Raw genomic sequence first — 13,106 nt, 5'->3', positions numbered from 1 at the left:
GCTGCGGAAATGCACGGCGACCAACACGAGTTGCTGATATGCAGGGATCTCAACTGAGCCAGCGCATTCAAATTCTGTTCAATTTCATGGCCCACTGCCTTCTTGGCATGAAAAATATAATAATGTCATAACATATTCTTGGTACTGTTTATGCCTGTGGCAGAAATACTTTTTCCAAACTGTAACATACTGGGTAAAAAAAGAAATATTGCATTTGTAGACTTTGCCTTTATTTTAATTTTTTTAACACATTACAAATTATCGAGTTTCAGAGAAAACGCTACTGTATACACTTACATAGGGCACATGACTGCAGAAACAAAGTTTCACTTCACAGATGAGTCACACCACTTTGATATCATCACAGTATCTGTGAACAGGTCTCATACCGAAACTCTTGATATCCCCTTACAATACATATACTTTTATTAAAAAAATATTTTTTTCCAGAATAGTTTGTAGATATACATTTTCCAGATATAAATCATTTTAGATTTTTTAAATTTGATATCACACCTCTCTGTATGCGCATAATTATTTATGCTTATTTGACCGCATCAAAACTGCATTTTATTTAAATGACAGAAGACAAAAAACAAAAGGTGATAATCTGACCATTATATGGAAATCAAATTAACAACACGAAAAAGACAAACAATTCTATATCTTACCAGTGTCTGAGGTCATTGTTCTGATACACTCTAGAAGCACTGATTAATTTAAATGTTTTTATCTTGTAAATGAAAGGAAACATTTCCAAATGGTAACATATGCCTTGATGGGAAGCAGGGCATATGTGCCTTTTAATAGTCTAACATTTCAGGGAGACCGATTTATCCTTTAGATGTACACACTTACATGTTGACAAAATTAATTTTAAAAATGTGCTTGGCCACAGTCAGTGCCCCAATACCACACTTTTACTTATAACCCATATTTTATGCACTTACACACATTTTAACCTTTCTTCTGTGACTCCTGCATCCCACCCACAATGCCAAAAAGACAATAGTCATACTTTACATATTCAAAATCTCTGCACAAATGCACCATAATCCATTCAGAAGCTTTATTAATTTGTGACACTGTTGTCCAAGACAAGCCTTTTTGATATGCCATACTAAACACACACAAAGCATGAGCCATTAATACACCAGCTAAATTAACCCAGCAAGAATTGGGTTGGTCCCATCAGGGAACATCTATTCAGCAAGTGGTCATAGGACTAAAGAACAATCGGCACAAAACCTAGAAGTGGTGTCGTGACCGTTAAACCATAGCGACCAGGTTTTTTTACTACCCTGTAAAAAGGATAACAGGCACAATGAGGAATTGCTATTGCGGAAGAAACAAATGGCACTAGGCCATCAGACGTAGTGATATCACTGCAGCCTTACACTCTGCAACCTCTACAGACACACCGGCATGACTGATGAAGGCAGATCACAAGCAATCGCACCTCACATTTCCTATCACTTTAGTCACTTCAGGAGGACTTTCACAATGGTATCCATCTACTAAGTAGGCATGTGTTGAGCCAAAGCTTTGAAAAGAAAAATGTCCAGACAGGTCACACCATAGACTTCAAATATGGCAGCCAGCGCCTCTCTGGTTGATGTTCTGCTACGCAGGGATGTGACTATTTTTTCCACTCCACATTATCACCGCATTCGAGGTAAGGACGTACTGGTGGACACAGGCCCTATTTAGAGGTCCTTCATATCCTTTTCAGTACTCGGCCATTGAGTCTATACCCTTAGGTCGATTTCAGCCCACAGTTAAATTAAATCTAGAAAGCAAGCCCTCACTGCGGGTTTAATGCAAAAAAGTTACAGACAAATGTGTGGTCATAATGGAAGCTTCACAGATTCTGCACATTGATGCCACAGCTGTGTAAACCCTGTTAAAAAATAACAAGGATAATTGGTGCCATGCAGCAGATGGATTGAACGCTAAAAAAAAAAGATCCATCACTATACAAACAATTCCATTTGCAGCGCATTTCTCTGATAACATGGTCAGAACATTGAACACAGCTTGGAAAATTCTATCATAAGAAGGACAATGGCCCTGCTACAGAACTGGGTTAAGCAGAAGCATAGACACGCTATATACCAATGCGACATTTCATACGGACTATAAATGCTAAAATGGGTTAAACGTGGAGCGGACACAGAGCTAAGGGCGCAACAGTGATGAACATATGAAAAGCAGTGGTAGGAAAGCAGTGGTAGACCTCATCCATGAAGCAACTAGTCAAGAGTACATGCTTCACCGTCACAGCAGTGAAGTTTCAGTGGCATCAATGTGGATATTTTTTCCCTTTCTGCTGTGCTTCTCTGAAGTCAGAGCTTCATTTAAAGCTTGTGTCAATGTGTCTTGCAAAGGTATTCACTTTAAACCTAGATTAACCAGCCATGAAAATGTCTCAACAGCAGAAATAGTTATTTTTTGTATTCTTATGTTTACAGCTCAAAAGATTATATTGCCATTTCAGCTGAAATCACCTGCATCCCAAACATACTTGCCCACAGTTGATTCAGTAAACGGTCAGCTATCAGGAATGCGATCAGTTCTTCAGAGTGTGTTGCCCGTATAGCATGGTCAAAGGACGAACCCACAAAAGTGACGTAGCTCTCCTGTTTGCCTATAATTTGAAATCGATTTTAAGAAAGCGGTCAATTATTCCTCATTAAATATACGTTTTGGATTTATATACAGTATGCATAACATCACAAATTGTCAAGTAAAGCTAAGTTTCACTGTTTTCATTTCACAGTCTGCACAAAACACTGTTGCGGGAATCTCCCACTGATGGAAATGCATTTATGCAATCCCGGCACACGCACGGCGGGACGTGAAGGCGGGCCACGGGAGGAAAAGGAGCTTGCGGCCACAGTGTGTGTGTGTGTGTGTGTGTGTGTGTGACAGGGGAGGCTCAGAAGCAGGTCAGACAGCGAGGCAGCAAGTTCATCACGAGTGCTAGAAAAACAACACACACCACGGGAGAGTGAAATGCTGTAGAATCCCACGCATACTGTGCAAGCTCAATCGAAATCATATCTATATATGATTTCACACTCGCTTTGTTTTCAGAATCCTCTCTAAAGTTAATTAAGACGGCTTTTTTTTGCATTTGTGTCGGCTTTGTGACCTTGATTTATGCACCGTGCGAATGCTTATTGTTCCTGCGATTGCTCCAACATAATGGTGCTGGGTATGCAGTGCCTTCCCTAATTATTTGCACCCTTGATAAAGATGGGGAGGTGTTGTCTATAAAATAAAATGCAGATAATTAGCAATATTTTATGCTCAGGCATGAGAACACTCATATTTTGTCTACAAATACAATTGCTTTGAGAAAGGTTTTATTGCCCAAAAAAAAGAATAATTATTAGCACCCCCGTTTTAGTACATAATAAAAATACCAAGTGGTTTTCTGAAGTGTTTTATGAGATTGGCAAACATACTGGGGGAGATAATTGTGAATTCAAGGATCTGCATGCTCTTCAAAGACTTTGTATGGCAAATATGTTCACCAATCAACAAGTTTTTTCCTTGTGAAAGAGGGTGAAAAGTATTGAAAGCAGGGGTAGCAATAAGTTGGACACCCATCTTTTTTGGAAATAAAATGATGTCATTAAAAAAATTATCTGAGCAACTGCATTCATATAAAATAATATAATGCTCCATTTTTGAGCATACAGTATAACCGGTCTCGTTTGTTTTATACAGCTTTTTGCTGATCTTTATCAAGGGGGCCAATAATTTTGGAACTCACTGTACGGTGCCATTTTACAGAACCAAAAAAGCTTTCCTGTGAAAAAGTGCGATGACAACAGTTTAATCTGTGGAAACTCATATTGCTCACAGTTATGCTTTTTATTTTTTATACTTTTCCTCATTAGGCAGTCTTGATTTCAAAAACACAGGGATGTACTCTTTTGGTCCTACATTAGCATTGAGACTTTTCATTGTGAAACAAAACAAGATACTGTACACCCATTTTCAGTTGCTTTGAGGCTCCTGCAAATTGGTGAAGAGAATATGACTCTCACATAGGGGCTACGGTGTACAAATGTATGAGTGGTCTGTTTATACCATGTATTATCTTTAGAATGGCGTCCTATTGTCTGACAGGAGAAAGGAACCCTGGTTCCTTTTTCCTCACATCCAATGTTTTAATGATATAACAGGAGCAGGAGTCGGAATGGTTATTGAGGGGTGCCTTGGGTCCATGGTTAACTGCACTAATTTTTTGTGATAACTTATCCAATTACATAATTAAGAGCTTGGATTGAGAAAAGGCCAGGAACACCTCCAGTACTGGTGGATCAGGGCTGCCTAGGTCTGGCTCAGCCCGATAATGAGCACAGGAAAAAATGATCCCCTGACCCAAGGAGAAAGAATGACAAAACAAATGAAAGTGACAAATCTGTTTCGCTATGGTGCGCACTTTAGCCTGCAGTGAATGTACTGGTTTCTTCTCGGCCACGCAAATCCATCCATCACAGCACGTCCCTTATTTGGACGTGGAGACAGAGCAGACAGGGCGGAGCTTCACTGCGGCTTTCCCAGCAGGTTGGACAGGAAGCTGGGCCCTTGGTTCCTGTGCTGCTGGGGTCCACCCTGCCTTCCTCCCTGTCCAGATGCTCCCGCGGGATCCATCTGGTTGAGCTCGGACTGATCCAGCATCTCAAAGTCCTCGCCCTCCGGGTCGGTGTCGAGCTCGGAGCTGGACTGCTTGCGGTAACCCTGGCGCGCGGAACCATCCCGTCCAGCCCGTCGTGAACCGGACGGGGGGCGGGGCTGCAGGGCTCCTGCCAGGGCAGCCTGGATCATGTTGCTGGCGATTATCCCGCTGAGCTCGGCGGTGAAGTCGGAGGCGGGGGGGAGGCCGCTCAGGGACAGCTCGTCGTCGATGCTGTCTTGGTCCAAGTCCATCTGGGCCTCCACGTCCAGCGAGGCGGCGCCGGGGCCATGGCCGCGGGACGGACCCAGGCTAGGGAGCCCGATACTGGTGTCGTCATCGTCGTCCATCAGTGTGGCCTCTGGGTTGATGGAGGGGAAGTCGGGGAGGTCGGAGGAGAAGGACTCCTCGGCATCACTGCGCCTGTCGAAATCTGAGAAAGAAGAGCAGAGATCAGTAGTGAATTTTTACCAAAGGTAACATGCATCAGAGGTGCATAGGAGTTTATGGCTGTGTAAGTAAAGAGGAGAATCTGGGATTTGTCATGCAATGCAGACCACTGACCTTCTGAGCCTTCTGTGAGTGGGGTCTGACCTCTCGACAGGTTGAAGGTTCCATTTTCAGTGTATGAGACCTCAGCATCCGAGTGTTCCGAGTCTGTGATCTCCAACTCCTTAGCCACCACGGCATCATCCAGCTGACATACGGAACACAGGAGAGGTGAGGTGAAACACTAATTACAATGGAAAATCATGAATATTGGAATATTTAAATGAAGATAAGCTCCATTTTATTTTCAGAACTGCTTAGTTGTGGTCATGAATGTGCAGTTTTTTTCAAACCATGGGCTTCTGACTAACTTAACTTGAAGCTACTCTGTCATATGCAATTACCTCACTGTGTTTCACATACAGTGAGCTCCAAAATGTTTGGAACAAAGACATTTTTATTTATTTTTTATTGTACTCCCCAATTCTATATTTGTAATCAAGCAATTCACATGTCGTTAAAGTGCACATTCTCAGCTTTTATTTAAAGGGTATTTTTAAACACTTTGATTTCACCATGTAGAAACCGCAGCACTTTGTATGCATAGCACCCCCATTTCAGGGCACCATTATGCTTGGGACATTAATGTCACGTAAATGACAGTAGTCATGTTCAGCACTCTGCACATCGTTTGCATGCAATGACTGCGTGAAGTCTGTGACCCACAGACATCACCAGGTAGAGAGTATCTTCTCTGGTGATGCTCTGCCAGGCCTGTGCTGCAGCCATCTTCAGCTCCTGCTTGTTTCGGGGGGCTAGTTCCCTCAAGCTTTCTCTTCAGCATATGAAACGCTTGTTCAATTGGATTCAGATCGGGTGAATGACTTGGCTAGTCAAGAATTTTCTGGTTTTTTGGTTTTGAAAAACTGCTTTAGCAGTATGTTTGGAATCATTGTCTTGCTGTACGATGAAGTGCAGACCAATGAGTGTGAAAGAAATGAGTGTTGCTTGAACTTGAGCAGATAAGATGCTTCTGTACACTTCAGAATTCATTCAGATGCTGCCATCAGCAGTTACATCATCAATGAAGGCAAGTGACCCAGTACCTGTGGCAGCCGTACATGCCTAAACCATAATGCTCCCACCACCATGTTTCACAAATGAGGGAGGGTGCTTTGGATCAAGATCAGAGTGGATTTGATTTCCTTGACTTTCAAAATTCTGGTCCTCTCATATTAACAAAGGCTAATAACAGACTTCAATGGCAATAAAAAGCCTAGAATCAAGACTAGATACTGAAAGCTCTCTTAAACCTGCACTAAGGAAGCAACTGAACACACCTGTCTGAACAAAAACACTTGTGAAGCCATTTGTCCCAAACATTATGGTGCCCTGAAACGGGGACACTATGTACAAAAAATACTGTAATTTCTACAAGGTGAAACCGAAATGCATGAAAATAAAAGCTGAGAACCTGCACTTTAACCCCCTGTGAACTGTTTGATTACAAAGCCAAATTTAAAAAAAAATATTTTAAAGTATTTGTCCCCTTCTGCTTTGTGGAATACATCAGCATTGTAATTATCACTCTGCAGAATAAATAACCTTATAATCATTTGGGCAGTAGATCCTTTTTTTTTTAGGAGTTGAGTTGCAGACCACTTTATCTCTTTTATGAGTATATCCCGGGACTGGCACCCCAACCCAGTAATTGAGGAAGGGTTAATAGTGGCACCAGCAGTTCACTTTCTTAAAAAAGTGAGATATAATGTGTGTGTGTGTGTATATATATATATATATATATATATATATATATATATATATATATATATATATATTGTAGTAAGCTGCAAGACACACGCTAAGAGCAGTTGAAATACCTCAGGGCAGAAGGCAGACAGCTCCTCCTCACTGTCAGTGTCGTCAGCGGCGTAAGCGTGCCGGATAGGTCTGCGGAGGACTATCATCACAAACATACAGGTCAGAGGTCAGCGCCTCGGAACCAACTGACTGAGGGGAATGGGCTGTGGGGCAAGTTTTCAGGGAACTGCTGGAAGAACCCATGCCAAGGACTGCCCGCTGGACAGTGATAAGGCAGGGACATTTCATGAAAATGCAACTAATAACACACAGATTACATGATTCCCACTCACCAACAGTTTGCCTTAGTATGGGGGTACATTAAGTGAAACAGAACAGTATTTCCTAACCGTAACCTATTTTGAAATATACCAACATTATCCAGTTAATATGTAATGCATACAGGTTTTTCTGCTTCATCCTGAAAGAGAAAATCCATTTGTAGAAGCCCAATCTGAAACAGCTGAGGTTGTTGGAAAGGGCTTTTAGCAACGCACAACCACAAGGTGTGTACTCACATTGGTTCTCCTTGGGCTGGGACATCATGTATCCACTGGCGCTGAAGTCCAGCCGCTGCAGGGCTGGCTCCAGATGCACTAGCATCCCATGAAACACCCTGTGGTTCGCAGCCAGAGGGCACAGCAACACTGCCAGCACTGTAGAGGGGCGGGGGGGGGGGGCAGAGACGAATGTGCGGAAGGCAAAGAAGAGGAGAGGGGATTAAAGCAAACGGGGGGACGTTAGAAGCACACTGGTTGCACGGTTACAGCACGGCACAGCGTGAACTAACAAGCGCGTTCTATTTGCAGCTGTCAGTGCTGAGCCGAGCATGGGCTCCGACTGCTTAAACAGCCTCTTATTAGTACAGTCAGTGTGACGGGGAATGATTAACCCCCAGCAGCGCACTTCCTGCCTGCTGCCGTCTTTGTTCGCGGCAAAACAATGAGGGTCACAGATTAAAAATGAACGGCAAAAAGCAAGCACAAAGGCAAGACTTTGTGCCTGCTGGCTCCTTAATACAGAAGAAAGGCTCTGGGATGCGTCTGGCTGAATCCCTCTGCTTGCTAAGATTATTTCCACTGGCTGGCTCGAGGGTTCAACTGCTCTCCTCGGCCCACCGCTTTTTTGGCTGCGACCCACGCAAGCAGGGCCGTGACCTTTTTTATCCAGCTTGCCATGCGCATTTTTATAACAGTAACGGGCGTTTCCACTTCCTGTTCAGGAGCACTGTTGTACTTACGCGCAGTATAGGAGAACACCAGTCCCGGAACGTAGTATCCCAGCATTGCCACAAAGGAGAAGAAACCACAGACCAGGAGACAAAACTGAGCAGAAAGCAAATGGGACACTTCAGAATTTAAGGAACACAGCTGCCAATGTGGTGGTGAAAGCTATGCACATCAGCAGTTCGACAACAGTGATTGATATCTAAGCAAACAATTGTCAATATGACTGTTTTAGAACTACTGTGCAAGAAGAAATGTAAAACGCTAATGCCAGTCTGATTTCAAAATTCTGGTAACTACATCTGTTCTTACCTAGCCAAACTGCAGCTAGTAATCAATTTTCAAAAAAAAGTATAAATGTGCCAAAACACATACGGCCTGATTTACTGAGACCTTTACACACACTAAACCTTGTGGCACACGCAAAACTAATAACACAACATATGCTTGGTGCAAATCAAATACCGTGACCAATCACTGGTCATGTTATTGGTTTGGCGTGAGGTGAGCTAAAAGATTTTGCACATGCCAAAGGTCTTCAGGCCCACAGAAAGCAAAACATTCCACATTGCACAGAATCAAACCACATGCTGAAAAGAAATGCAAATCTCAGCAACAACTCACAAAAGGGACACAACCTGGAGAAGAACATAATCTGCAGAAGAATGTGAAGAAAAACAAATCAAACGCTTTAAGAAAATGAATCATCCGGGGAAGCCTCACCTTGGCTGGATTGTACTGTCTGAGCTGTACGAGGCTCTGCGTGAATGACGACAGGGTCACCCACACCTCCGCCATGTGGCGGCTCAGCTCCGGGACACTGAGGACCCCCGGGTGCACCAGGCCCCAGCTGTTTGACAGTAGGGACAAGCGCCGTCCGTTGGCATCAACGCCCTGGGACAATCCATTCTCACAGCACCCAACACTACAACCAAACTAAAAAAACACTTAAAAAAAAAAAAAGACTATTTCTGCGGGTGGCGAAAGGTCACCCAACAAAATTCTACCATCAATTTTAACAAACGCAGGACTATCTCAGTTGTCTCATAGCTGAGTCAGAGCCGGGCCATTTCCAGGCATATCACTGCTGCCTCTGAATAGATTAATGAGTTGTCTGACAGTAAAATGTGGGGCCTTCCAGACCAGTGGCTCTCACAACAACACAGAGTTCTAAAACACCATAAACCCTCACTTTGTTAAATAATCAACAAAAATGTGAACTTACCTTTCCTTTCCACCAGACTGCATCACTGTAAGAAGAAAATAAAATAAACATCTGTAGCAAGGCCCAAATTACGATTTGGCCACACATTTGCGCATTTACACCGTAGTGTTTGGCCACACGTGCAGACAAACACTACGGTGTGAATGCGCACTAATTTCCACAACATTCTGAGGATGTAGCAGAGCGACAATTCACACTAATTTAAAGTGTTCTAGTGAATGAGGGATGGCAAAAAACAGAGAGCTGCCTCACATCCAATCTTGTGCCAGATCCTGTTCCCCCAGGTGTCCAGGCACACCGCTATGCCTAGGCCAGCAGACAGCAGGAACAGCAGGCGTAGAGAGCTCAGGGCAAAGAACCTATGGGAAAAAAGAGTCACACAACCATCAGAAAACCAAAAGGTGTAGATGGTCTCCTTGCCACCCTTGGAGTAAACCCCAATCTGCATCTGTTTCTCAAAGCTACTTTGCAGGAAGGGACCCAAAAACTAGGGATGCACGCAATAAGATCAAGGTTATATCAGTGTTGGCCAATGACAGCTCAGAATGAGAGGGCCGATATTAAGACTATGGCAGATATGCGAGCCGATACAATGGCACTACACACGTGGCAGAAAGGGCACAAATCTGATGCACCACTAATGCTGTATATTAAGTGAAAATTTAGATTGTGTGGGACTCTTTTTAATGAGACTGAAAGCAGCAAAAAAAACAAACTTGAAACTTGCAATTTGCGACAGTATCAGCCAACACGGGTTGGCAAACATCACTCAATGACATCAGCCCAAAATTTACATATTTGTGCATCCCTAAAAAATTATTTAATGAGATTGGACAATTAAGAACATTTCATTAAGCTAATAGTGGACACGATGTATTTGTAAAACCGAGAATGTAATGAGTGTGTAAATGAACAGTGGAAAAAGTCTTTTGTAATTTGCTTCTTTCCTATTTCCTACTAAAAAAAAGCACAATTTCCATAAGTGCTATATGTGCCAACAGGCAATAGTCTTTATTGGAGGAAGTCAAAGCATGCCGGTATCTTAAAGAATTGCAGAGTCATCGTTCAAGAAACTCTGGGCATATCTTTAGGACACACAGTATTTTTGCACGCTTCATATCACGTGCACAGAATATCTTTATCCAAACAGCCCTAGTGACAAAACTGAAAGTGTTCCTAATTCCCAGGGTACTCCAGATGGCATAGGCCTATAGCCTACGTACACGCTGCGGTCATACAGGCCAAGTGTGCTCCTGTACATTCCTGTGAGAGGGATGATTTCATCTCAATCACAGGTGTTTCCTGCTAATTTGTATACTCAAGAACAGATATCCTTGTTAGGGAAACCCCATAAAACCAAACACAAGGAAATGTTTCAGTGTCCTATCCCAAAAGTGCTGCAAAGGTGTCTTTATAGACTTAATTTGTTTTCACAGAAACTGGGTGCAACCCACAATGCCCAATGTCTGGACAGAGCATATGCCTTTATATTTATTTTTTTGTTATGGTTTTATTTTCAGTAAATCAATGCTTAGACTACATTCTAATTCTGTACCTGGAAAGAGTGAAACAACACCCAAACATGTATTAAAAACCCCGTTTCATTTTTTATGAATACGAACAACTAAAACAAAATGAAAAGGAAGAGGAACTTATTACTTGGTGTTACCTAACACAAGGACTTGACTGCAGAAAAGCAATAATGACATGATTTTCATAGTGAAAGGATAACAGTTGGACTTGAATGCTTACAGGGGTAAGAGGCCTTTTTTGGCAGTACAGAAAACCACATCATTGCTAGGCCAATTTGGCCTATTATAAAACTCAACAATCCATTTACAAATCAAAATGTCCTTACATTCAAAAGCTCATTTGACGAGAAAAATACACATTCTGCAAGGAATAAATAATTTTCTTTCATCCAAAACACATATTAGGCCTAACCCTATATGCATTACTAAGGGGGACTGGGTATCGTAGTGCAGAAATGGATGTCAGTTTTGTTTAATCAAATAAAGTGTGCAGGCTTAGGCTTGGTAGGCAAACCGTCCTCCAGAAGCCTCGGGCTCTGTGAACAAAGTGATGTATGTAATTAACAAAAGGGTTGCTTCACTGTCCATTCCAATACACTAGGGCTGAGCAGGCGCCTCAAACCAGATTACTGTACATCAGCAGCTAATGCAACTGCACAACCACCTAGCATACGTGTATCGTTTGAAAGGTTATTTTTTCACTCCTGCACAGTAGGTTTGGAAGTCAACTTTACACCACTTTTCTCATTCTTACCCACATGAAGACAAACCCGATCCAGAATGTCTGACTCATTACTTTTCCAAACAACTGGACTGACGCACCAAGGAAAGAGTTACACAGTACAAGTCATGCATGACTGGTTCCATTTTGTCCAACCCATACAACCGTACTCCACATACAGTAGAGCACGTGATACAAAAAAAGCCTGCTGGGCTGTTTGGGTAAGGGATCACCACCAAGATAAAAGCCAACATCGATACCTGTGGCTTAGCTGCTACAGTAATCAATTATAAAATAAGAGGCGTCACTTAGGGAGAATAGTGCAAGTCCTTTACAGTCTACAGACAGTCATTATAATTCACCCAGTTCACCAAGTTAATAATGTCGTTTGATCCGGGTGCAAGTGCTGAAAATTAAAGATGGACAAAACGAGTATAGGGAGTCTATTATGTAACTAGTCAAAACTGACGCCGATTTTTCGCACTAGTGTTGTTAGCTCCTCGTATCTGCATGCATAATCACAACTCAGGTGTCCCCAGGCAATGAATCCCTGTGGACAGCTGTGGCTAACACAATCGTGAACGTTTACCAGCAAAGCAAGTTGTGTTTAATAAAGCTTAGCGCACGGTGCCTAATTAAGGAAACTTACCAGAACACGACGTTTATAAACGTGTAATGTAGTACACTGTGTAGGGGTCTTTCCCACACAAGCACTGACTGTAGGTAGGTTATCGCCGGCTCGTAGGGTTCCAATATCTCCAATATCTCCGCTTCAGCGACCCGTACTTGTCCGGTTCTAGAACATGGTCGACTATCTTTACACAGGCCGATATTCGCTCCCGATTCCATCGTTTGAGAGCCCAGTCGCTTGGTCGTGTCTTCAGTTCCTCCCATTAGAGCCATATTATATTAGAATTTTATACCGATGCATACAAAAAAAAACCTTTAAAAAAACACATTCGATACGCCCTACAAACCAACACCAGACTCGTAGCTAGCTACATTCTTCTCTCGACCCAAACAGCTCCAGCTCGCGTGCGTCAATACTGCCTATCTTCACAGCTCTTGGTGACATGAAGTGTCAGGAAAACCCCATGGCAACTGAACGGTTTGCTAAATCTTCCCGATTTCAATATCTCGGAACTGAGCTGTGGTTTTTAGCTGGCGCACCATCTAGCCAGCTAGCTATTATGCCGTTGTATTCCAAAGTTGCCGAGCGGCTGTTCTTTCGAATCTAGGTGTTCAGCATGCTAGCCAGCTAGCTGAATATTAGTTTTTCCGCACAAGCTTGCCATGTCGTTGTATGTGACAGTGAAAGGTGGCGCCAGTGAGCTCGCTATCAAGATAGTAGGCTGTATGTTTT

The 13,106-nt window shown here is 42.8% G+C and overlaps 1 protein-coding gene across 1 annotated transcript; it reads right to left on the bottom strand.

Moving 5' to 3' along the window:
• Positions 1 to 208: 208 nt before the first annotated feature.
• Positions 209 to 13,024, bottom strand: retreg3 (reticulophagy regulator family member 3). The gene is made up of 9 exons (XM_064321633.1): positions 12,393 to 13,024; positions 9,743 to 9,849; positions 9,491 to 9,515; positions 8,989 to 9,115; positions 8,280 to 8,364; positions 7,558 to 7,695; positions 7,060 to 7,139; positions 5,255 to 5,387; positions 209 to 5,123 (listed from the first exon to the last, which is right to left on the bottom strand). Exons 1-9 carry the CDS (start codon positions 12,644 to 12,646, stop codon positions 4,561 to 4,563), a joined length of 1,512 nt encoding a protein of 503 aa, XP_064177703.1. The 5' UTR covers positions 12,647 to 13,024; the 3' UTR covers positions 209 to 4,560.
• Positions 13,025 to 13,106: the final 82 nt, after the last annotated feature.

The sequence above is a fragment of the Anguilla rostrata genome, chromosome 2 (assembly GCF_018555375.3).
Source record: "Anguilla rostrata isolate EN2019 chromosome 2, ASM1855537v3, whole genome shotgun sequence".
Lineage (NCBI taxonomy): Eukaryota > Metazoa > Chordata > Actinopteri > Anguilliformes > Anguillidae > Anguilla > Anguilla rostrata.
This window is presented reverse-complemented; position numbering and strand designations above follow the sequence as displayed.

What these genes read in the sequence shown, in the direction of transcription:
- retreg3 (XM_064321633.1), bottom strand. Translation starts at nt 12,646, where the DNA reads ATGGCTCTAATGGGAGGAACTGAAGACACGACCAAGCGACTGGGCTCT. An exon ending in GACAGTACAATCCAGCCAAG is followed by an intron (nt 8,365 to 8,988) that starts GTGAGGCTTCCC and finishes CTTTCTGCTCAG; the next exon opens with TTTTGTCTCCTGGTCTGTGG. An exon ending in GGTGTTCTCCTATACTGCGC is followed by an intron (nt 7,696 to 8,279) that starts GTAAGTACAACA and finishes GCCCCTCTACAG; the next exon opens with TGCTGGCAGTGTTGCTGTGC.